This window comes from Apus apus, chromosome 4 (assembly GCF_020740795.1).
Source record: "Apus apus isolate bApuApu2 chromosome 4, bApuApu2.pri.cur, whole genome shotgun sequence".
NCBI classification, from domain to species: domain Eukaryota; kingdom Metazoa; phylum Chordata; class Aves; order Apodiformes; family Apodidae; genus Apus; species Apus apus.
The window spans coordinates 16,070,929-16,094,847 of NC_067285.1; the positions used below are offsets into that span (position 1 = coordinate 16,070,929).

General features: G+C 39.6%; 1 protein-coding gene and 1 long non-coding RNA gene across 5 annotated transcripts in view; one reads left to right on the forward strand and one right to left on the reverse strand.

The window, feature by feature from the left end:
• BLNK (B cell linker) overlaps positions 1-23,919 on the forward strand; it is a 90,857-nt gene that overhangs the window by 29,477 nt on the left and 37,461 nt on the right. For 2 of the 4 annotated variants that reach the window (XM_051618385.1, XM_051618386.1), the window contains exon 1: positions 16,049-16,256. The exons of the other annotated variants lie outside the window; for them this stretch is intronic. In XM_051618385.1, the coding sequence (XP_051474345.1) occupies positions 16,210-16,256 (47 nt within the window). In that variant the 5' untranslated portion in view covers positions 16,049-16,209. Of the gene's footprint in view, positions 1-16,048; positions 16,257-23,919 lie in introns of those variants that run through there. 4 annotated transcript variants of the gene reach the window in all.
• On the reverse strand, positions 6,488-15,972 carry LOC127384268 (uncharacterized). The gene is made up of 3 exons (XR_007889399.1): positions 15,818-15,972; positions 11,750-13,179; positions 6,488-6,668 (listed from the first exon to the last, which is right to left on the reverse strand). It is a non-coding gene; the product is annotated as an uncharacterized LOC127384268 (long non-coding RNA).

The following is a 23,919-nucleotide window of genomic DNA, read 5'->3' on the forward strand; positions in this document are numbered from 1 at the left end:
GCTGAGAATATGCTACTCCTGTTTGGAGTGGGGGATTACATAGACATTATAATTATAAAATTTATTCTTAGTTCATAAATGTAGGCTGTGTGCAACATATTACTTTCAGTTTCATTTTGAAACACCTTAATTTCTTGCTCCTATATTTTTTTTCTGTGGATTAATTTGTGTAACTCATGAGAAATCCTAATAAAAACAGTAATAAAATCAATGAGATTTGCAGGAAAATTAGACTAATTCCTTAAGACATAATAAAGTCAAAGAGCTTTTGCTGTCTCTTTAAGTGAGATGCAGCAGTACAGGAATCTTGTGATGATCTGCATTTGAACTTACCCACTCCAGAGAAACGCCCAAGGTGAAAAAGCAAAGGTGGTAGATTACTTTTATCCCAATACTTAGTAAGCAGGAAAGGTTTTCCCCTCTCCTTGGGATATACCATAATGGGCTTTTAATTACCCTATATCCTTTAAATACCAGTGCTGACTCAGGTTTCATGTTTTATGTGTAAATACATAGATTTAGTTCCTTGCTTTCCTTAGTTTTTGATGTAGCTTAAATGCCACTTTGAAAACCTTCACTTATTCTGAAAACTGGAAAAGGCCAGGACTGCAAATTCAGAAGATACCTCTTCATACAGTGACTTCCCAATAAAAATGACACTTAAAAGAGACCAAAAATGTTTCCAGTCCATAATCACTCTAGTGACACAGAAACATACTACAGGGCACTTCCTTGGTAGCTATACACACTCCAAAGGAAAAAAAAAATGTAGCTGAATTTGACTTTAAATCACATGCTATATATTGTATACTCACTTTTAGTACAGAAAGGCTGTGACAAAAGCCTACTCAGACATCAAATATTTATAGAGGCAGCCATTGCCTGCTGATTAGAATTAATTCTGGGTATTCTGCAGTTCACAGGAGGATCTAGGAAATATTTGGACTCCAAGAGACTGTAAATAAAACAGCAATTCAATCTTTGAAGAAGATACTATAAATAGCAGCAATACAGTTCTCTCAGAAGTTGAAAATATAAAAGAATATACGTCTGTATTTTCTGATCAAGTCCCAGCATCCAAATAGGAATGGCAGCAGCTCAGAAGCTATCGAGCTGCAGTATCACAGCTGTGGTTAAAGTAGAAACTAACTTGGTGATGGTTTAGTTCTTGTGGTTCTGTGGACTATATTCCTGTCCCTGAGCTGAGTAGAAAGAATATACAGCAAAATGCACACACTAAAGTTACAATGAAGTATCACTATTGCAATGAGGAATGCCTCAGGGTTACAGATGTATTGTCAGATTTGGAGGGTTTTTTCCATTTTTATGAAAATTGCACCTAGAAACTCCAGAGAAATTTTGTCATTTTCCCCATCCTCTGACTGAAGATAATCCCTTTCTCCAACAGCTGAAACACCAGTTGATATTATCAGGAGGTCAACAAAGAACTTATAGGATATGAAGGTTTCAGAGGAAAATACAATTTTTCTTCCCCATAGTCTTGACACTTCTGACGGGAAACAGTTTCAAGTTGTCTGAGTATCCTCTATGGTACATTTTACCCTCCCTATCCCAGTTAGGAAAATACAAAGAGAAGTACAGACATTGCAGTCTTAGCTAGCTTGTGCCTGTATAGGTAATATATATTTCAGTACAAGCCTAGAATTGCCTCCACAGGCTCTTTGTCTTCTTCAGCCTCATGATTTTCCATTACTCTCTGTTCTGAAGCCTGTTCGGGACAACTTTTAAATTAGAAAATTTTAGAATTAGTCAACTTTGCTCAATCATATGTCTGGACAGGATCTTCTTCCTCCACCCTATCAGATGATATGCTTTCCTTTTCTCTATTACATGGCTGTACTCAGACCACAGACAAGAGTTTGTTGTAATTTCGATTCACTGGTCTGTCTTCTCTTTTAGAAAATCGTGTTTGGTGCTCAGAAAGTGCTGCACCTGGGACTCAAAACTCAGAAGAAAAATAACTTCTGGCTCATTTGAGCAATGAAGTGTGAAGGACTATTAATTTATAATCTCAATTTAGAAGAATTCAACATGTGCCCCAGCTCAAGTACACACTAGGCAGAAAACAGAGCAAATGTCTTGGCTCATTTTGCTCCAAGTCCCTAAACTGAAATCCTCTCAGTTTTGGAAAGAAATACAATATTTAATTTATGGCGTGTCATCAACACATATTTATGCTCTCTGCAGGAGAGACATTTCATTCTTCTCACTTTAGACTAGCCTCTGTGAAAAAGAATGAAAACATAACTTCTTTTCAATTTTGTATAAGCACACAGAGCTTCAGTCATGAGTTCAGATGTTTGTACTGTGATGGCAGGTTGTCTATGGAGTATTTCTAAGATAATGAAGGGAAGTATTAAACCCTTTCATTCAGACATTCTTCCATTCAGAAATGAGAAGAGAACAGGTAAATAGTTGAGATAAGATACTAAAACGGCAGTGCTTAAAAATTAGGTCAGGCAGGCAAACAGGGTAGAGAAGCTAGAAAATGAGCTGCAAGGAGAAGTTAAGGGACTGTGGCAGGAGGGCCTGCTGCAGCTGCAAGTCAGACAGTTGGTGCTGTAGCAAGCAGTCACTTGAAACAGCTTCACGAGAGGCTGTTCAGCACAGCTGGCCTGGCAAAAGATGAAGTGCAGTTGATAGGAGTGCCACAGCAGCCCTTTGTGCAACAGAATTCAAGACCTGCAACCCAACAGCCTGCACAGCTACAGGTGGCAACCCATAGAATTGATACATTCACCAAAAATATATATTTCAAAGATTTGCCCCAAACAAAAGCAGAAATTGCACTCAGCATGCAAATAAGTACCTCTTTACTAGCGCCTTCTTCATAAACTCCCTTTCCAAGAGCCACACCAATGTGAGGAATGTAGAAGTACCTTAGTAACACCAGAGACACTGGCATGATGGTACTTGTGCAAACCTGCAGGACAGATAGTATTAACACTCACCAACACATGATTCAGAGCACCAGAGAGCCTCTCTGGATAGCTCATCTGTAACCACCAAAACACAGACAGTATCACAATGCACATATTTATGAAATTAAGATTCACAGGCAACCTCTATGCCAGCTTTCTCTAATTTTCAGTGCTTCAGAGCATCTTTACACCTGTATTGGGTGCAGCATAGAGAGTGAGGAGCTAGCCCCAAGGTCAGGAGTTGCTCATCTGCCACAGGCAGGAAAGCTGCACTACTGGATGCTGCACATGATCTGAAATGCCTGGTCTCAAGGTGCAGCTCCTTCATGTCTTGTTCCAGAGACTGCTCAGTTGTCACCAGCTCTGGGACTGTGCTCCACCACACAGTGTAAACACACTTTGACTTTACAATCTTGATGTTTGTTTACAGTTCTTAGAAATAAACTTCAGATATGATCTGAATTCTTGAAGAGTTGAAGTGTTTTCAGGCCAGACTACAGCCAATCTCTTGCCCCACTAACAGCAGTTTATGCAGCTTCCCGGCAGCACGTTACAGTTTAAAACTACTCAGACCACCTCTCACAGGTTATTTTATTTACCTTCTGGAGAACAGAGAGATGAAAGGACATCTTCCAGAGTAGAGAGGCAATTCACTCTCCCTGTCCAAAGCTGTATTTGTCTGGGCTGACACTGCTGTTAAAAATTATAATGGAACTGTATTGCCCACACCTGTTTTAAAAAAATATTTTATTTTTTTTTATTCGTCCACAAGCCATGCCTGAGTTTTCAAAGTCTGACAATCTTCTGTTCCTAACAGTCAGGAGTTCTGAGGGGGAGAAAAAAGAAATTTTACATTTATACTAGTTTTCCTGTATTCCATTCTCTTTCACCCACTGTGAAAGCACATTTTAGGTACTCTCCAATTATATCCTTGACAGAGCATTGAGTCTCAGTTTCTTCTTCACAATTCTGGCACTTCGGTTTCCCCAGACACCTGCTACCACAGCTCTGTCATTTCTCCTATTTAGTTCCTCACTGCCCAGTTTCACGGCTTTTTATTATTTTACAAAGCTCTCAGAATACAGACAATAACCTAAAAATGTCTTACCATTTCCGTTAATTTGCCTTACCATACATTTCATAACAGTAATCAAATCCTTTTCTAAATCCCTGATCTGGCTGATATAATTACCTTCATCCATATATATCTTCCTTGTCTCATTCCTCTGATTTCAAGCAATAATATTCTGAAGAAATACAAGGGAATATAAGGCATATTCACGTTTTTGCTTTAATGAATAGATAATACATTCCATGATCGCAGACGTAAAAGAATTGTGTTGATTGAAATGTCAGCATAAACTATCAGCTATATTTCTTTTTGATTACTGGTAAAAATAATGTTTAAGAAATTATTCATAACTAGATGGTTTTTGTTCACACATAGCCCACAAATATAGACAGATTTAAATATACTCTAAAAAAAATATATTGCAAAGTCAAATATTTCCTGTCATTATTTTGCTTTTTTAAAGAAACAGAAGTGTGATTTCATCTACAGTCTTACAGGTATTCTCTGCTAGCTAATGCCTTTCCAGGGATTTATTGAAAGTTACAAATAAAACAAAAATTTCAACAATTTCAGCTTTTAATCGAAAGCAGTACTAAACACTAATTATATACGTACATCGAATTGGTACTTTATTGGTTTTCAGCTTTAAAAAGAAACAACAAAAGCAGTTCTAAGAAAACACTGAAAAATAACAGATGTAGCTAACTGCTTACCACAGACCAGAGCCCGGGTCTATATGTCTATACCTATCATGTACCTTGCAGATTCCACAGGATGGAACATCAGTTTCTGGGAAAGCCCCAGTTTCTGGGAAAGCTCCACCTTCTGTACTGAAGTGTTGTTCATTCACAACCAATCCACAAAGAATATTTTGAAACACAGCCCTGTGGTGTAACACCAGCACATACCTGGGCGGGCTTAGAATTTATTCTACACCAAGCTAAAACTTCTTTATTATGGCATTTATTTCTACTCTAATATCCTTGAGCATTGGTTTATTTAAAGTAAAGCAATCCTGGGTCAGATCAAAGGTCTAATTGACAGGACATTTTTGACACTAGCCTGCATCAGATGCCTGAGGATGAAGAGAAGAATGAGCAGATGGGTGTGGGTGGGTGCCTCTGTATGCACAGGTATGAACAGGATGACTCTCGCTGAGCAGGAATAAGACTCCCATGACCCTTGCTGAAACAAATATATTTACACCGTGAACTTCGATTCAGGGAAGTGTAGATGATGTCAGTTCTACCAGGAATAAGAACAATAACAGTAATCTATTCTTTCTTTAGAAGCTTGTGAGAGTTTGAGGATTCTTTTTTCATAAAAGGGGAAATTCTCCTGTGAACAGAATGATGAAAGTTAACCTACCTCAAGGAAGGTTTAGGCTTGAAAGAAGTCACAACCCTTAAGGAAGAGATAACTTAAAAACCATTTCTTCCTGGAAGACTCTATCATATCACTGTTGTTTTGGTTTTTTTCCTATTTTTTATCTAACATGAACATTTTCTAGTAAAACCTAAACAAATAACATATACCTTGTCAACAGTTTAAAATTACAAAGTAGATACCAATCCATTCTTCACTCATAACTGTTTATAAACATATTCCTGACTCAACATTACTGTGGCAATAAGAAACAGGACAATTTCAAATGTATAACATAACCACAGGCAGATCTTTACAACATGGAAAAGGTTTAAGTTCCCAAGCCCATGCTGCAGATGTTGGTAAAGCCTATTAGTGTCCAGAAATTAAAAATCTCATAAGACTATCATCTATGTATATTATTTCTAAACTACCAATTGGAATATTTTTTAATCCCAAAGTACTGTAATTTCGTCAATGCATTGACCTTCTTCTTGTTTTCTATGAAAACAACATATAATGCAAAAGGATAATTGTTCTACTACAATACGATGAATATTCAAATTTACATATATGTGTTTCTTTGCACATAGACTTCTATCATATTTTCTTTCTTCTTTCACTTGCCTCTGAGCTCCCATTATATTTTAAACCTGAAGGGATGACAAAAGAAGTAGAAACATTTATTCTGAAACCCAGTGTTTGATACTAAACAAGGAATTTTTTCTCCCAAAATATTCTGAGAGTATTAAGATACAGTCTCTTAGGAACACCAACTTATGAAATAGCTCTTTTCACTGCTGTACTACAGCAATAAGTACTTCTAAATAGGATACATAAAAAATAATAACCCACTCCTGTTTGTCTGCTGCAGTTTTGTAGTCTTAATGCAATTAATCAATTGTAAACATATTCTTTGCAACATTTCACAAAATTTGCAGTCTTAGACAACAACTTAATGGCTATAGTTTTAAGTCTGAGCAATTATTTTTTTTCCATAGAAGAGAGTATTCCATTACACTCTTTATGTCATTCCACAGCCATATAGCACCTTTGGTCATAAAATGTTACCTTGTTATTATTTCAGAAAGTAGTTTGTTACCTTTTTAATTAATAAGACAATATTTTCTTTCTTTAGAAAGTCCTCTGTCTCCTTGATCACTTCACTGTCTTTTTTTGAAGGTGGCATTTCAAATCCACTATACTTCTGGGTGAGAAGGACTTTCTGAACTTTTTCTGTTCAGTGACATTTCTGCTCCCAGAACACAGTGTTAGGCAACTCCAATTATCTGAGAAACAGAAGACAGCAGTTTTAAAAAGATGGAAACAAATTAAACAGTTGGACAGGATGATCTTAAAGATTTTTCCAATAAAAACAATTCTATGATTCAATGAAATCAGAAGTCTACAGACAAAAGTATTGTTCCTGTTCCTAAGCAGCAACAGGAAAATGCTCAGACAGCAATTATTATGGTCATTAAGGCACTGAAGATTACCAAATTGTGCCAGAGAAAAGATCCACCAGCCATTTTCTTTGGCTGTCTGTATTACGTGTCAGTGCAGGAAAGAAATGGTTTAAAAACTATTGGGTTTCATCATATTCCAGGCACTGATGGCATCATGATTTCTGTAAACAGTATCAGTGCTATACAAAAATGACCCCATTTCAAGACATCCCTTTCATTTTGAAATTTGAAAACTTTGTGCAGCCTTTTGTCTGTGTGAGTATACACAGGGATTTTGTCAGCAGGGACATTAGACATATTGAGACCATTCACTGTCTGTCTGAATTCTGACTGATGCTCTGTGGACACAAGCAGAAAGGATGGACACAAAATGCTTCTCCTCCCCCATCTGCCCCATGCGGGTCTCCTCCTCAGTGCCATGGCCAAATAACCCACTCTGCTACGCTCTCCCACTAAGGCCTCTTGGATACTCTCCAGGATATATCCATACCTCAAGCAGGAGGGGGGACAGGGAAGCAAACTTGTCCAAGATTTAATCCAGTTGCAGCAAGATTTGAGGAGGAAAGAGAGCAGGGTACACAACCCCAGGAGAAAATTTTAAAAAACAGAGTGGCTTGCTCGCCAGCCTTCAAAGAAGTCCATGCCCTTCCATGGCTAGGATCAGAGCTATGATTAAAGTTACGAGTATCTCTGTTGCAGTCACTCTTTACTGCTAGAAGGGGAAAAGCTTTGCAGATCAAGGAGCAGCACTGTTCTTCAGAGTCACTGTAGCTGTTGGTTGGCTCCAACACAGGTCACTACCTTCAAGGCAATCTGACCTCAAATGCTTTCAGTTTAACGTCAAATAACTAGTCTGGTCTGAAGGAGCAAATTTCTGTGTGCATTACAGTAAAACTGAAAAGCAGAAGTGCAGCTTTTTACACAGTGTTTTTGTCCCAAGAGAAATAAATACATTTTCTCCACAGGTGCTAAAATGAGATTACTCAGAAGTGCTTCATGAGAAAATCCTACTAAATTTACTGTTTTCACATCTTTGCCTACCCTACAGTACATGCCTACACATACTGCCTGTTTCCTCCAACACCTAAACACAAACCCAAATCTTGTTCAATTAAATTTAGAGTTGCATTTTCAAGTGCATCTCCTACTGCTATTACATTAATTACTTTTAACATGTCATTAACTATTAAAAGTGATATCACATTAAAGCTTTAAGATTTCAAGGGTGGTTGCAGTGTAGCACTGAGCCATTTGACCCACAGTGAGGAGAATAAAAATACTTGGTACAGAAGAATACCTTCCTCTCATCTGCTAAGTCAGAACTAAATGCCCACATGTAACTTTTGTTGTACAAGAAGCAGTGTTTTCTAGTTTGGAACAGCTTATATGCATCCTGGAAATTGAAAAAAATCTACTAAAATAGACTAGTTAAGGAAAGTCTGACAATGGTGCTTGGAAAAAAATGTTTTATTTTAAACATGAAGCAACAGTGTTTCACCTGTTCATAGCAATCATTACATAGTAAACACAGAGAGTGTCATGAGAAATCACGTTACATAAACTCCTGGCTTCCAAGTACCAGCTATGGGACACTGAACAGTAAGTAGGCAATGTGTCAACCAAAATAGAAATCAAAGCAGGGGGAAAAACTGTAAATTGGCATAGTTTTAAACAATAGAGTTTGAGTGCTCTTTCGGCCTGTTACCATGTCCCACAAATTTACATTCAGACCCACATGATCAAGCACAAAACCCTCCTGGGCAGCATGTGACAGCCTAGTGCTAACCCTCTGTTTCCCCTCCACTCCTCATCCTCACAGTGCATTGCTGGCATATCTTCCTAAGGATATTCTGAAAGCTGAAGAGATCAAATATTCACAAAATACCTTAAAATACCAGGCCTTTAGGAAAAGTTCAAGTCTACAATGTGGCTACCAACTCCAGTTCCGGTTCACATGGTGTGAATTTGGGCTGTTTGCCAATTCAGATGTAGGCAGTATTAATTTGGGCTCTTTCCACTAACTTCCAAAGCTCAGAAAAACAGAATTGTAGTAATCATTTACTGACTTTCATGAGAACACAGACTGATCAAGCCAAATTCCTGCTACTGAGCAGCTACATTTGCACCTACATTACATCACCTGCATAGTTTGAGCTCTCACCTTTAGCGCTATCCCAGTAGTAGCATAAAGCCAGTAGAATCAAGCAGTAGACTCAGATTTTAAATAGAGACCTTTACATACTAACAAAAACTCTCTTTGAAGCAATCAGAGTCTGAGAGACATTTAGACAGCATGTAGATAAAGGCAGGGAGACACACCTCTAAGCTAGGTGAAATACTATGACCTCAAGACAATGAAATCAAATATTTCAAAGTGAATTTTCTGTGTTTTTACACATTGCTAAGGAGAGCTTGCATTGCTGCTGTTTTGTTGGCACTTCCTGAAGGAAAAGCCAAGCAAAAGCTCACAAAGCTGTCTTTTAAAGAGTAAAATGTGCAACATCTTGTGGTAAAAAAAGTCTTATATGGCCTTGTTATAAATAAAATTGAAACCTGGTTATCAAACCAATCATTTACTTCAAATTAGGTTTCTCAGCTGTTTTACATACATTGAAGAAACTAGACTGTATCTATGAACATTAATGTAATCTCTAAAATATAACTTACTCTTGAAATAGTAATGCATAGTTCACTGAGATACTTTGATGCAGTACTGTCCACAAAGCATTAAAAAAAAAAACAACATTAAAAAGGTTTACTGTAAAATTATGTTTTAAACCAATGTATTTACAGCTCTTTTTATTCACCTTCTCATTGCTAAATTTTTATGCTACATGGTACAGTTCACAATTCTGTTTTATATTGCAAATATGTAAAACCCTATAAGGTCAGAAATGGCAACTTAGAGCCAAGGCTGTACCTATTCTCTGGCTTGAACTTCTCACACTCTCTCCTGCAGCTTGATTGCCCACCTGTCCTGTGTGCCACAGCTTCTGCTGTGGCAGAAGGGACACATTCCTAGTGTTTCATGTCATGCAGAGGAGGCTATGGGCAGGTGCTGTTGCATCACTGTGCTTCACCCTGTTATGCAGTCAGGATGTGGCTTTGGGTGCCAACCCAGATCAGGAACTCAAAAAGGCCCCTAAATTCCCTTAGACTAAACACAGTCATAATCTATAATCCACATTAAGACAATAGCATGAATGGTCTCCATAAAAAGGTGTTAGCATCAAAGTCTATGCATTTAAAAGAAAGATATGTACAGCTGATATTTTATATAATATTTAACATTGTAATATATTAGTGGCTTCAGTAGGAATCATTGACAACCCCAAACCCATCATAATAACCATGCACAGGAAGTTATTAAAGAGCAATAATTTCATTGGAAATCAGAAAAAGCAGTCATCAAAGGAGTTAGAGAAACTGTTAGTCAAGAAAAACCTTCAGTCTTGTCAGTGACAGCAGTCAAACTCTGGATTTCGCCCAATAATTTCTCTACAATTGGCTCTGTATGACAGTGATTGTTCTAATCTAGGAAAAAACACTTATCAATTACTAAAATGCTTCAGACAAGCCTTCCAATCCCTTGTTTCAGAGTTACAGGAATGTTCTATCCACTCAGGGAAGCAAAGTCTTAACAATTATCTTAAAAAGAGGGTACAGAAAACTGGAGCCCTCAGCAAACAGGAAATATCTGTTTAGATAGAAACTAGAACATGCCACCAGTGTGAGGCAGCACGTACATGGAATGAACCAGTGGGAAAGAAACAGCAGAAATTAGCAGAGAGGATAAAAAATAATTTTCATTTCTGACTGTACAAGTTAAAGAAGTTGCTTATTTATTAGTGTAAATGGAGAATTACACAGTTATATTGGGAGAGGATCAGAGAGACAGACACAGACTAACTTACAATAATACAATGATGAGGCACTCATGTTGCAACTGTTAGAGGTGTTTAGAAAATCTGTCCAAGCATTTAGGTCTTTTCCAAAATATCAGTGGCATTTTGAGTAGCAAAGGTAAAAATAAAAAAGCATGCATATTCTGTGAACCATCCTGCCAAAGGAATTTACTGGCAAATCCTGCATTTTCTGCATTAAATAATGGTGCCAGGGATTCATCCTGTATATTTTTTTAGCCATACACGGGAAAATAAAGTTAGCAGCTATCTATATCATCACAAAAATGGCAGAGTCCACATGAATGTGGGTTCTTAAAACATTAGATAAGAAAATGCTATTTAGGTACAAGGGTTTGAATGATGATGCTCCAAAAAAACAGTACTATAAAAACACCCCTGCGAGAAGTCTCATCCAAGATATCAACATATATTCTCTTGGGACACTGCTTTATTCTGCACCTCTGGAACCTGTCCCTCACCTCAGCTGGGCAGCACAGGCTGGTCCAGGCTGCCAGGCCATGTCTCAGTAGGCATGAACACTTGCAGACTGGTGGCCACACCATTCCCACTGTCCCTGTTGGTCCTTGATTGTGCCAGGAAAGTGGCACAGGCATCCCTCAAAATATAGCCCTCTCTGCCAAGAATAGCACTCATGGCTGAAGAGGAGGGTTTCACATGAACCATCATATGGTCAAGATGCCACTCACATGGTGAAACAAATCCCAGTTCCTCTTTGGCATTCTCCAGATGAGCATATTAAGTCAAATGGGGACTGTTGCTGGGGTTACAACTACAAAAATAGCATGACATAATGTTTGCTGCATGGCTCAAACCTGTCACTCCCTCCAGGCCCTGCTGGGGTTCCTGAAGAGGAAGGCAGAGTGTTTCCTGGGGTGGTGGTTACTGAGGCCTTGGCCCCTCCTCCAGTCAGTATTCCTAGAAACATCATTTTGGGGTGATAAGTGACAGTGGAGGGACAGAGGAATTGCTGCCACTCACCTGCCCCATCCCTGGTGCAGATCTGCAGGGCCCTGTTTGCCAGCTGCAAACTCCAATTTGGTCCTCTCCATATGGACTATACAAAATTCTTCTTAATCACAGACAGGATCAATCCCAACATGGGCCAGAAGTCTGGACTCTGAAACAACCTGCAGTGCAAAAGAGGCCTAGGGCTGTCTGGAGAGGTTTGGGCCTGTTCTTCTTTATTTAAGGTTTTTCTCTAGGGGTTGTCCTAACTTGTAGCACCCAAACAAGCTTTCTCAACACCAGACTAGATGGCCAGAGAGGCTGATCTGGAGGCAGACCAGAAAGAGCCAAGCGGGCTGTAGTCATTTTGTGGTGGAGCCACACTGTTTAGATCCAGATGTTTTTGATACACATACATATTTAAATTGAAGAAAATGCAAAGTTTCCTTGTAAATAGAAAGGTTTCATTTGATATCTGGGGGAGGATGTAGCTTCCTTCTCCTAGTTTCAGGACTTTGCCTGCACTTGACTCTCCCTTGGTTTCCCAGAACAGCATATTCCAAGATGGCCAGGAGAAACCAGTCTCTCAGATGCCACGGGTTAAAAATAAGTGTGGGATACTGGGTCCTGTATGTGCTTTTGGGGGGAGGAAGAGGTTTATTATTTGTCCATGTTCTGCATATCATATCATAGAATGGTTTGGTTTGGAAGGGACCTTAAAGATCATCTAGTTCCAACCTCCCACTAGACCATGTTGCTCAAAGCCCCATCCAACCTGGCCTTGAACACTTCCAGGGATAGGGAATCTCCAACTTCCCTGGGCAATCTATTTAAGTATCTCACCATCCTCACAGAATTTCTTCCTAATGTCTAACCTAAATCTCCTCTCTTCCAGTTTAAAGCCATTAACCCTTGTCCTATCACTATATACCCTTGTAAAAGGTCCCTCCCCAGCTTTCTTGAATGAACAAAGAGATTCGGCCACATTCCCTGGTACCTCTGCCAATTCTAGGCCAGGACTCTTTTCTCCCCAAGCAAAAATCCCAGTGTCAGTATGTCTTGGTAGGAATGGACATCAAGGGAAGTAAGATAAACCCTGTGTAATCCAGTATCAGAGGGCTAGGGCTGTGAGGGCAAACATTTACTCTGCACTGCTTTCCAAACAGGTAAAAACAAGCCCTGATGGAGTAGTAGGAAAGGATTTGAGGCTTTCTGGCTACAAACTTGCAGATATTAAAGCGAAACAGGGCTGTGTATTGGGCTATATGTGTGCATGGAAGAAGCAAGCAGGCTGAGGTATGACCAGTGGAGAGGCCCCACGGCAGACGCCTCAAAAATCTCATGGACAAGTCTCACGCAGTGGAGAATTTCTTAGGAGTAACTTCTTGGCAGCAGCACCAGTCTAAGCAGTCACACACCCTATTCCTTCCACGCTGTGCTGCAACCTCACAAACACCTGTGCACTGAAAAAAATCAGAGAAGTGATGCAGTTAAAACCCCCTTCTTTGCGACTTTTGCTAGATAATTTGTAACTGACTTTTTCCGCAGTATATTTCACTGCACAGCTATACAAACATGTGGGCCAGCAGATCACAGGGATGAGAGACCCTGGGTGAGCCACCCTGTCACCAAGCCCAGAGTGCAGGGGATGCAGAGACTGCCCTAAGCACAAGGCATCAGCAGCAGCCCCTTCCCAGACACAGCAAAGTGACAGGGCTGCAAGGATAGGCATGAAAACCCTCCACACCAGGCACTGCAAAGCAGTAAAACTAAACCCGTGAACTGTTGAGTCAGGAAGAAACAAGGCAAAACCAGTGTGGTAGCACAAATGACAGGCTGCCACCAAAGATCTCAAAGGGAAATGGTCTGGGATTTCTGCCACAGTCAGGCAAGAGGCAGTTTTTGTTTAAGAGAAATCACTGCATGAGCCTAATGAGCAAATCCCAAATTCTGACATAGGTTCAGATATAGCAGGAAGATTATACAAGCAAAAAGTAAAGTGGGACTGCAATGTATTTATACCCACTTCTTCATATTGCCAGTGTTAACTTTAACTAATTTAAAACATTAAATTTTAAAGATAACTTTCTGGGAATAAACTTGAAAAAATGTCCAGTTCACAACCAGATACAATGCAGTGTGGAATTCCAGAGATTTGTGTAGTAAATTACATTCAACATTATTATCATAGAATCATAGAATCTTAGGGGTTGGAAGGGACCTCAAAGATCATCTAGTCCAACCCCCCCTGCCAGAGCAGGGTCACCTAGAGCACATCACACAAGAACGCATCCAGGTGGGTTTTGAATGACTCCAGTGAAGGAGACTCCACAACCCCCCTGGGCAGCCTGTTCCAGTGCTCTGTCACTCTCACAGTAAAAAAATTTTTTCGCATATTCACCTTGAACCTCCTATGCTCCAATTTCCACCCATTACCCCTTGTCCTATCACTGGTCATCACTGAGAAAAGCCTAACTCCATCTCCCTGACACTCACCCTTTACGTATTTGTAAACATTAATGAGGTCACCCCTCAGTCTCCTTTTCTCCAAGCTAAAGAAACACAGCTCCCTCAGCCTCTCCTCATAAGGGAGATGTTCTACTCCCTTAATCATCTTTGTAGCTCTGCGCTGGACTCTCTCAAGCAGATCCCTGTCCTTCTTGAACTGAGGGGCCCAGAACTGGACACAATACTCCAGATGCGGCCTCACCAATGCAGAATAAAGAGGTAGGAGAACCTCTCTTGACCTACTAACCACACCCTTTCTAATGCACCCCAGGATGCCGTTGGCCTTCTTGGCCACAAGGGCACATTGCTGGCTCATGGTCATCCTCCTGTCTACCAGGATTCCCAGGTCCCTTTCTCCTACACTGCTGTCCAGCAGGTCAGCCCCCAACCTGTACTGGTGCATGGTGTTTTTCTTCCCCAAATGCAGAACTCTACACTTGCCCTTGTTGAACTTCATCATGTTTCTCCCTGCATTTATTAATTATTATTAATTATGTTATTCTTTAAATTCCATTAACTTGATGAGATATCCACAAAGGGGCAATTTGTTCACTATAGACCTTTCCTAGATAAATAATGCAAATAATCCAGTGATTTCCATTTTGAAAGTTCAGAGAGCAAAACGTCAACCATGCCTAGAATAGAGCAATACTGTTATCAAAGCCACAAATCTTGTGGCAGGCTCTCTCCCCACAGTCATCAGCACCAGCCAGGGAAGTCTGTTTTGCTACTGCATTTTCACAAGAAAAACTATAGTCAGTACACAGACACATCCATGTGGATTTTCAGCTGAAGCGGCATGAGAATCTTGCCAAGAAATAACTTTGGGAGTCCTCAAAACTTTTTGCACTTACCAAAACATTTTAACATTATGCAGATGACATTTAAGACAAAAAAAAAAAAAAAAAAAAAAAAAGATACAGATACAGAAAGAGACAAACAAGAGTCATTCTCCAGAGGTGCTGAATTCACATTGAATTCACATGATCAGCACTTCAGTATAAAGACTGAACATGAACATGTGTGTGCATTGTCTCTCAAAAAAAACCCAAAACCAAACAACAAACCAAAACCAAACACAGCTGTCTATAAGGTTCACTTTAAAAGATAAGTAAATGGTTGAGACCAAGACTAAGAAAAAAAAATCCCAGGCTCAGAGGTACCAGAGCCATAAAACACAGATAAGCTGTGTACATCCTGGGTGGGAACAGCCTCACCCTGTGTCCTTGGGATGATCAGGGCTTGCTCTTGCCCTCGTTTAAGAAATGGTGACAAAATATGTTTGGGGTTTTTTGGGTTGTTCTTTTTTCTCCCTGGCAGTTATTTTCAAAAGGCTGTGGATAACTAGTCCAGCAAAACTGGGGAGGGAAAGTTCCCATGGCAGCGTGTTGCTACCTAGCACATCTTCACTGGGAAGTGGAGAGGAGCAGAAGGGAGAAGGGAGCCAGGTGCCTGCATCGGTCCCCGCAGCCTGCAAGGCCACCCGGGGCTGGACGCTCAGCGGAGGGCGAGTTACCCGGCCCTGCCACATCCCACTGCGGCTCACCCAGCCCTGACCCGCCGTAGAACCGGGGATCCGAGTTGCTGGCTCACCTTCCTCCAAGGCCAAGCCAAGCGCTTCCCTAAGGCGCTCCGAAAGGTCTAAAGGGAGGAGCGGCTTGGTGAGGCCTCGCGTTTCCATTTCCAAAGGCTCCACCTCAGCTACCGGTGCCGCCGCCACCTGTGCGCGCCGCCGGACGGGGCGGGGTCCGCACGGCACCCCGAGCACCGGGTCCCTCCTCTGCCGGCGCCTGCGGGTAGGACGGACAGAGGCTTCAACAGGCTGGTATGGCCGCGGTTTAACCCGGCGGAGGCTTTACTGGTAGACAAGTTTCCGCCGTGCTCCCAGTCCCGGCACCAGGAAGCCGAGCCCCGGCAGGGAGAAGCGGCCGCGCCGGCAGGTGCCGGGTGGGGAGGAGCGCAGCGCGTCCCGGGCAGCGCGGAGCATGGACAAGCTGAACAAGCTGACCGTGCCGGCCGGCGAGAAGCTCAGGTAGGGGTGGGTCCGCGAGTGGCGCGGGGCTCGGCAGGGTCCGGGCGGAGCGGCTGCCGGGAGGACTGGGAGATTCCTAGCACAAGGAAGTTTTGGAATAAAACGAAGTTACTGCTTGTCGGCAGGGCAGTACAGGGAAGTGCGGAAGGGAAATACAGGTCTGGGGTGATTAATCCGGCACAGATTTCAAAGCAAAATGCGTGTCTGTTTCATCTGCAGTGAAAAGCACATTCTAAAAGTGTTTTCAAAGCTGTAAGAAAGTAGTCTTTGACTCACTAAGATGTATAAACCTTATGCAAGTTAGCAAAATTGAATGAATTGCTTAATGGTTTAATCAGTGTCAAATGAAGATGGCTTTTGCAGTTAAGTTCAGTAATATTTCCTAATTTTTGAAAAAACTGGTGGAATAGAGGGAAATGGAAAATGAGAAATGTTCCTAAGTGAAGGAGAACAATGTTAAATGTAGGGTTTGAGAGGCAAAAAGCAGAAGCTGACCATTACTGAAGTATTTTTAGTGTGACTGAATTGGTGTGCTGGTGGAGTTGGAACCTCAAGGCTCTTTCATCATTACTTTTTTCTGAATAGTTAAAAGAAGGGCTGTTTCAAATTCAAGCAGCATAGAAACCTATCCCTTCCCTGGAAAGTAAGAATGAAATACTAAAAAATATTTTTTCCTAAAATACCTCAAGCACTCACTCAATACTAATATATAAACCATTCTCAAGTCTCTTGCTCTCCTCAGAAGCCCTCACACAAATCAGAATTTTCCCTTGTAAAGTTAACATTGATGGAATGGCATGTCTTGGTATCTACTCTTTCCGTACTACTGAAGTACAGCTAATGAAAGCCTAGCAGACTGCATCCTACAGCCCAGGCAAGTGGAAAGCTCAATGGATAGGGGAAAGAAGACAGTGAATTTGTTCGGTGTCTGCAATTTATCATCTTAAATAGTCTAAAATGGTTTAAACAATGTCAGGTCTCAATGTTGGTCTGAACTAGCAATCTCAAGCTACTAAACTGAGTGATATAATGGAAGGCTTGAGGTGATCAAGATGTTTACTGGTACAGAAAGAAATAAAACACACAATTTCTGCTGTGATAAAATTGTAGCCAGGATGCATCTTCTGCACCTTTGCAAACAATTAAAGCAGGATTACTTTCAAGTGTTCAGAGTGGGACCATGTGTGAGGGTTATAATGGTGCACAACTTGTTTGTGAAGTGATTCACAAGCCTTAAACCAGAAAGGCAGACATCACACCACTGATGCAGCTTCATGCTGGCTGAGACTCTTAATCTTGTCTGAAGATTTAATTATTGAAAAATAAGGAAGAGAAGGAGGTAGCTCTGCTTTGCTGTGTTTTAAGTATTAAAAGCTACTTTTCTCCTTCTCATGGCCAACTCACCCTAGTTGCACAAGGAACATGGGAGCACACATTCCTCAAACATGTGAGTGTTCTTGCTGCATGCAGTGGAAGGGCATACATGCTTTAATTTGAGCAGGTCGAAATACCTCCTTAGACAGAAACCTGGGGATTTGGCTACATGGTCTTACTACAGTAACAGGATTTTAAAAACATATGGCAGAACTCATTACATTACCATGAGTTCATATTTATAGGATAAAGTTGGGAGAGATGTGCAAATATAGGAAGAGTTCAGCATAACATGGCTGCAGCCTTTTCTTCCTTCCTTGAAACAGCCAAATACCCCCTTGCGCTATGTGACCTGTTGACAGTGCAGTTGACTTCCTAGTATAGTCTTGTATCTGCATGGTAAACACATAAATAGTTCAGTTTGTATTGAATCTTTTATATAAACTCAATGGTTGTTTTAAAAATGTACCTTCCTCCATATGCCAAGGTGCAATGCCAGGAAGTATTCCTACCAAACATAGTGTCAATTGGTGTAATTATCATTTACATTTTTCTGAAGACAGCTTTCTTAAAATGTTTGCTTTGTAGCAGCAAAAATTAAAGTAGCACTGCTGTTGAGTCAGTGTCTGAGGGTAGAGCTTTTGATTTTTTTTAAAGTAGATCTGAAAAACTAGATATTATGTGGTTTTGCTAAGTTCATCTATTCTCCATGGGTGTATTTGAGCCTACCAGACTTAGCTTTTTATTGCATTAGCAAGTCTTAAGTCAGATTTGAATTCTTAATGTTTTCTACTTGTGTGTTCTAATTGCTTCCATGTAATCTGGAAAAAATAATCCCAAAGCCAGATTAGATGAGGCTTTGAGTGACTTTGATGGTTTAGTGGAAGGTGTCTCTGTCCATGGCAGGGCTTGGAACTAGGTGATCTTTAAGTTCCCTTCCAACCCAAACTGTCTATGATCTTTTTAGACTTGCTGCATTTTTAGATTTTTGTATTATATTTATATTATATAGTTATATCTAAATATATTATTATAATTATTTTTAATTTTTTTATAATTTGTTTTTTAATTTTTTTTAATTATGACCACAAACCTTTATAATGACCCTCTGGTCATAGCTGTCTTCACTGTGTATCACAAATACCTTTTCAAAGGCATCGTTACCATCACCACTGCAGTGATGGGTAAACCATGGCACAAACCAGAAGTGTACCACATGCTTTCACTTGCCTAAGGTTATGCAACCGATAACTTCCAGATTGCAGACTCTTTCAAGAGGGGAGTTTAATGTTTTTTTCAGATGACTGGACTATTTTGAAGCAGTTCTTACCCCAAAAAGCCCTTGAAATCACTATCTCCAACCATAACTCCCTAATGAAAAGTAAGTGAAAAAAAGCCCACTGACTTTTTTCTCTGGCTGGGCAAGTATGTCAATTTATTTGCAATGTCTTGTTTTAACATCCCTTACTAAACAGGAGGATTAAAATCCTAATTCTATTAAAATCAAGAGGATTTTGCTTAAGGCCTGAATGTCTGTTAGTGGTCTATCATATTTGAAGTTATTTATGGTCTTCACTAATTTCCTACTGATAGTTTGGCTGCAACTAGTAGGTCTTCAATTTACCAGAGGATTTTCTGGTGCCATTTCCTCTTGAAAGTGTATAAGCAGAAAATTAATGCATTTAGAAGTGAAATTATATTTAATTGTAAAATTATACCTTCTAAGGCTAGAATGTCGTAACATAATATTTACTTTTTGAGAAAATTAATGGGCAATATCTGAACATTAGTTTTGCACTGTAAGAAAATATTTTATTATAGTAGTTCTACTAGTTCCTGTTCATAGTGACTTATAGCAAACTGACTTAGAAACTTAATCTGTTTTTTCAAGTAAATTTTTAACGTAGTTTATTGCATCAGTGGACTTTAACAAGACGAAAGGCCATAAATAAACTCAAGCAGCAAAGAAACTGGAGTTTCAAAGTGAGGAGGAGAATGCTCCCCATGACAGAACTGGGTACCAAAGTCCATATCCAACTTTAAATTCTCTACCCCCAGCCCCCTAACCCCCTTTTAGTTATAAAGACTTTGGAGGAAAGGCTATGCAAATGCCTCATTACTTGCACACTGCTCAGTGGTCTAGAGGCCCAAATCAACTGTTCCACATAGGAGATTTTTTTCCAGATCAGCTCCTTTTAGTTGTTTATTGCTGTCTCTTCTTCACAAGTCATGCCCCCCCCTCTTCTACCTGCCCTGTTCTTCTGTTTCTAGCAAAAGCCTCATCTGCCTCCACCCTCAGGCTTTACGGGCATAACAGCCTTGAAGGTCTTCTGATACACCACCCTTCTATCTCAGCTTCCACTTTCTCCTGAAAACTTTCCACTGCACAGTTAAACTTTGCATGACAGAAGCTTTTCTGGTGCACCCACATTTTCAGCCCAACAAAATGTAGACTGAACGTAAGGTCGTGTGTAATCACAGTGCTGATTGTTTGCAGTCTTTAAAGTTTAACTCGACAGGCATGGGAGAAAGGACGGCACCAGCTACATTTACCATGCTGATGAGTACAAACAAAAGTTCTCTGTGGGACTGTTAGGTCCAGTTTACCATACAAAGCATGGGATTGTGAATAAATGACGAAGGTGTAAAATCTCTATTTCCTCTAGCTTTCTGTCAGTTTAAACAGTTTACAAACCTCTCTCACCTCTGAACTTTGGAATGGAATGATACGAAGGGCAAACTTTCCCAGATATGACTGTAAAAATCCCTTCTTTCACCCCCAATGTGACTTCCTCAGTCAAATCCTCCTGTTGCTTCTCCCTCTGGCCTTGCTTAAGCATAGCATAGCCTCCGCTCCATCTCTATTTGTCCTTCTTCCCTTCTATCCACACAAGCATTTAATGATAACAATCTCTTACAAGTTGTTTTTGTTTCTCACTTAACCATCCTTCTCTCCAGCTATGTCATCCTGCCTGGACTAATCTCTAAGTTGCCCTCTTACTCAAAAACGAAACAAAAAACCACTCCACACAAACAAAAACAAATCAAAAAAACCCAAACCTTTCCCCACCCCCCCCCCCAAATCACCACATAGTAAATTACTCCCATACAGAATTTCCTGCCTATGATGCTGCTTATAGGAAAGTGTGTTTAAGTGTGACTATGATCTACCTATGCTTTAAATGAAAATATGGCAATGTGGACAAAGATTATGTGATGTAATTTTGAAACTATGGTGAAGAGCCCTAGTTTAATCTCTGTACATAGGTAGTGTAAGGGTATGGTCTGTTCACAGGATCAGCCATCATAAAATCATACAATAGTTTGGGTTGGAAGGGACCTTTAAAGGTCATCTAGCCCAACCCCCCTTGCAATGAGCAGCTATGCTTATATAGTACATACAGTTTCATTCTACTTAGGCTGTCAGAATTGTTCAGTCACTGACATAGTTTATTCCACTACTGCTGCTCATGCCCAGTCTTCCAAATAAAATTAGGTCTGGGTAAAATTAGGTCAACATTGCAGTTTTGCCAAAATAACAGGCCATAGTAGGAGCATTTGCCAAATATAGCAATCACAAATGACATCATCTTAGGCCTGTGACTGTCAGTTATTCAGCAAAAGATAGTAATATAGGTTGGATCAAAAGATTTGCCTTTTTTTTTTTTACATCAAATAACAAAGGGCCAATAGCCAAGCAAACAACACAATTATTTAATTTTCTTCGCCATGGAAAAAATAAAATAGTTCCAGAAACTTGGTGTAACTGTTTTTCAGCTTTTTTAAAAAATATACCCCTACACAGATGTGCAGAGTGCTAGATATTAAATCATAATATGACATTGTAAATACCCAGTGATATGTTGATTCCAGAACAAAGCAGTTTCAGATTTTACAGGTTCATTCAAAACCTACATAATGTACACTACACTAGAATGTGATAGATGCTTTTATTTTTGGAAGGCAAATATGCCAATCATAATATATTGCAAAAAGCCCTCCATGCTGTTATGGCTTGGAAAACACTTAGATTATCAGGAGGGGGGAAAAAAGAGTTCTCACATTGGGATAAATAGCTGTAAATACCTCTTTACTTGAAAATAAATATTGTTTTTATTGGTTCCCTTTCTTACTCTTTGGTCTGCTCTGCTACTTGATTATCACTCTGTGCTGCCTGATAGTTTTGGGAAGCAAACTTGTAAGTCAACAGTTGAAAAAGAAAAAAACAGTAATCAAGAACAATGGAATCAAATTTTAGTTGTGCCAAGGTGTAATGAAACATTTTAAAATATGTTAAGAATTCCATTGGTTGTCCTTTCTGTTTCAAGGATTAATGACATCTGGAGTTTCAACACTGCAGGCAGCTCCAGCATTGTGACCAAACATAGAGGGAAATATTAACATTTCAGTTATCTGCAGAACAGAAACTGAAAAAAAATGACAACTTATAGTGTTGAAATAATTTTCCTTAATGTTAACAATGTTACTTTAAATGAAATTTTGGACATTTAAAAATTCCAATGTTTCCTTTTACTTTATTGAACCATTACAGTTCAGGATTACACTGTGCTTCTCGATTGTATTACTGTATTCACACTGCAACAAGAGAGATTTGTGACCCACTCCATTTAATGTGTTTAATGGAAATGCCATAAAATTACTACTTTCATAGTTAAGCATAACCTTGCAGGAATCAGAACAGTAATTTTTAGCAATCTTCACTTATGCAAATAATTTATATATCTCTGATAATTAGAAAAGAGAGAACAAATCTGCTCACTAAGTAGTTTTTCTTACACGTTTTCTGTGGGTTTTAAAGTGATTGCTGGATTAGAGGACTGATTTTAGTTTTATATGACAACTTTTATAGTCTAAGTACCCTAAAGCATTTTACAATGTGATAGATAAGCAAATATTTATTTTAGAAAGCAAATACCACTGCTTTTATGTGCTCAGCAGATGAAAGAATTGGAAAACTGATGGAATACAGTGGCTGAAAGTGACATTATTTTCTCATTTGTCTGTAGGGAACTGTCGTAGATTTTTGGTAAACAGTGAAAGGTCTTTACATACTGTGCAAATAAGTTTGTGACAGCCACAGTAAATGACTGAGGGGTAAAAGAATTTTGGAAATTCTTTTATCTTTATCTGAATCTGTTAATATGTAACATTTTGGACAAGTTAATTTTCCAGATGTAAGCAAAGCCAGATGTACAATGCTACACATTTGACCTCAACATAAATTATATACTACACAGTAAACATTTTAGAAAGAATTAAAATAATGCATCCTGAGGCAATAACATGAAAAACATGAGCATACATTTTTCAAGCTTAATGCAAGGGCAGCTGGACGACGTAGCCCATTAATACAATGGTTATGCTATAAGGCTACATGATTACTTCATTTCTTAAAATATGGACACTATAGGTGTGTGTGCAAGAAGCACAGAGGCAGTTAAGTGCTACAGAAGCTGTAATTATGTGGCCAATTTAATTTAGTATAAATTTGAGCTGATGTCAAAGGAGGAACTCCCTTTCTTCCAAACTTTCCAAGGCCTCTGCTTGCCCTGCCACTTGTCTCTGCCTTCATACTGGCAGTAATTATGGTTCCCATGACCATGGGACGAAACTGGAAATGATCCTGCTGATACCAAATAGGCAAAAGAAAAAAGAAGTTAGTCTCACAGCTGGTAGTTCCAGGATTCATCATAGCTGGGTAAACACCAAAGGCAGAGAAGAGCAGAATTTCCCCTTTCAGTAGTAGCCAATGTGGACTTCATTAAAACCAAAACACCTCTCCAAAGCTCTAACAAAATTTTATAGAGTTCAGTACAAAATAAACAATACAGGTGGATCCACAGGTAGCCTCTCATGGATCCTTGCCAGTGCCACCCTGAGTCCATGGTGGATATAGAGCTTCTGTAGTTTAAGCAAAAATGCTTTCAGCCCACGGACAGCAGTATTTTAGTCTTCATCACGTGTCAAAAACATGTCCATTATCCTGCACCCCTGTCATTTTGATTCTAAACAGGTGGTAAAACCACTCCAGCTGAAGGGAATCTAATGCTAAAGGCATTCAGTTAAATAATATTAAAGCCAGAAGATACAACATCTGCAATTTTTGCTATAAGCTTTACACAACTTGAGCAAAAATACACAGAGGAAATTAGTTGCTACACTTCATTTCTTAATGAGTAAAAAATAAATAAATAAAAGAATTGTGCACTAGAGAGGAATGAGAGAGAGTTCCTGTGTCCTTCCAGCTCAGACATTCCTGTAGAGAAAC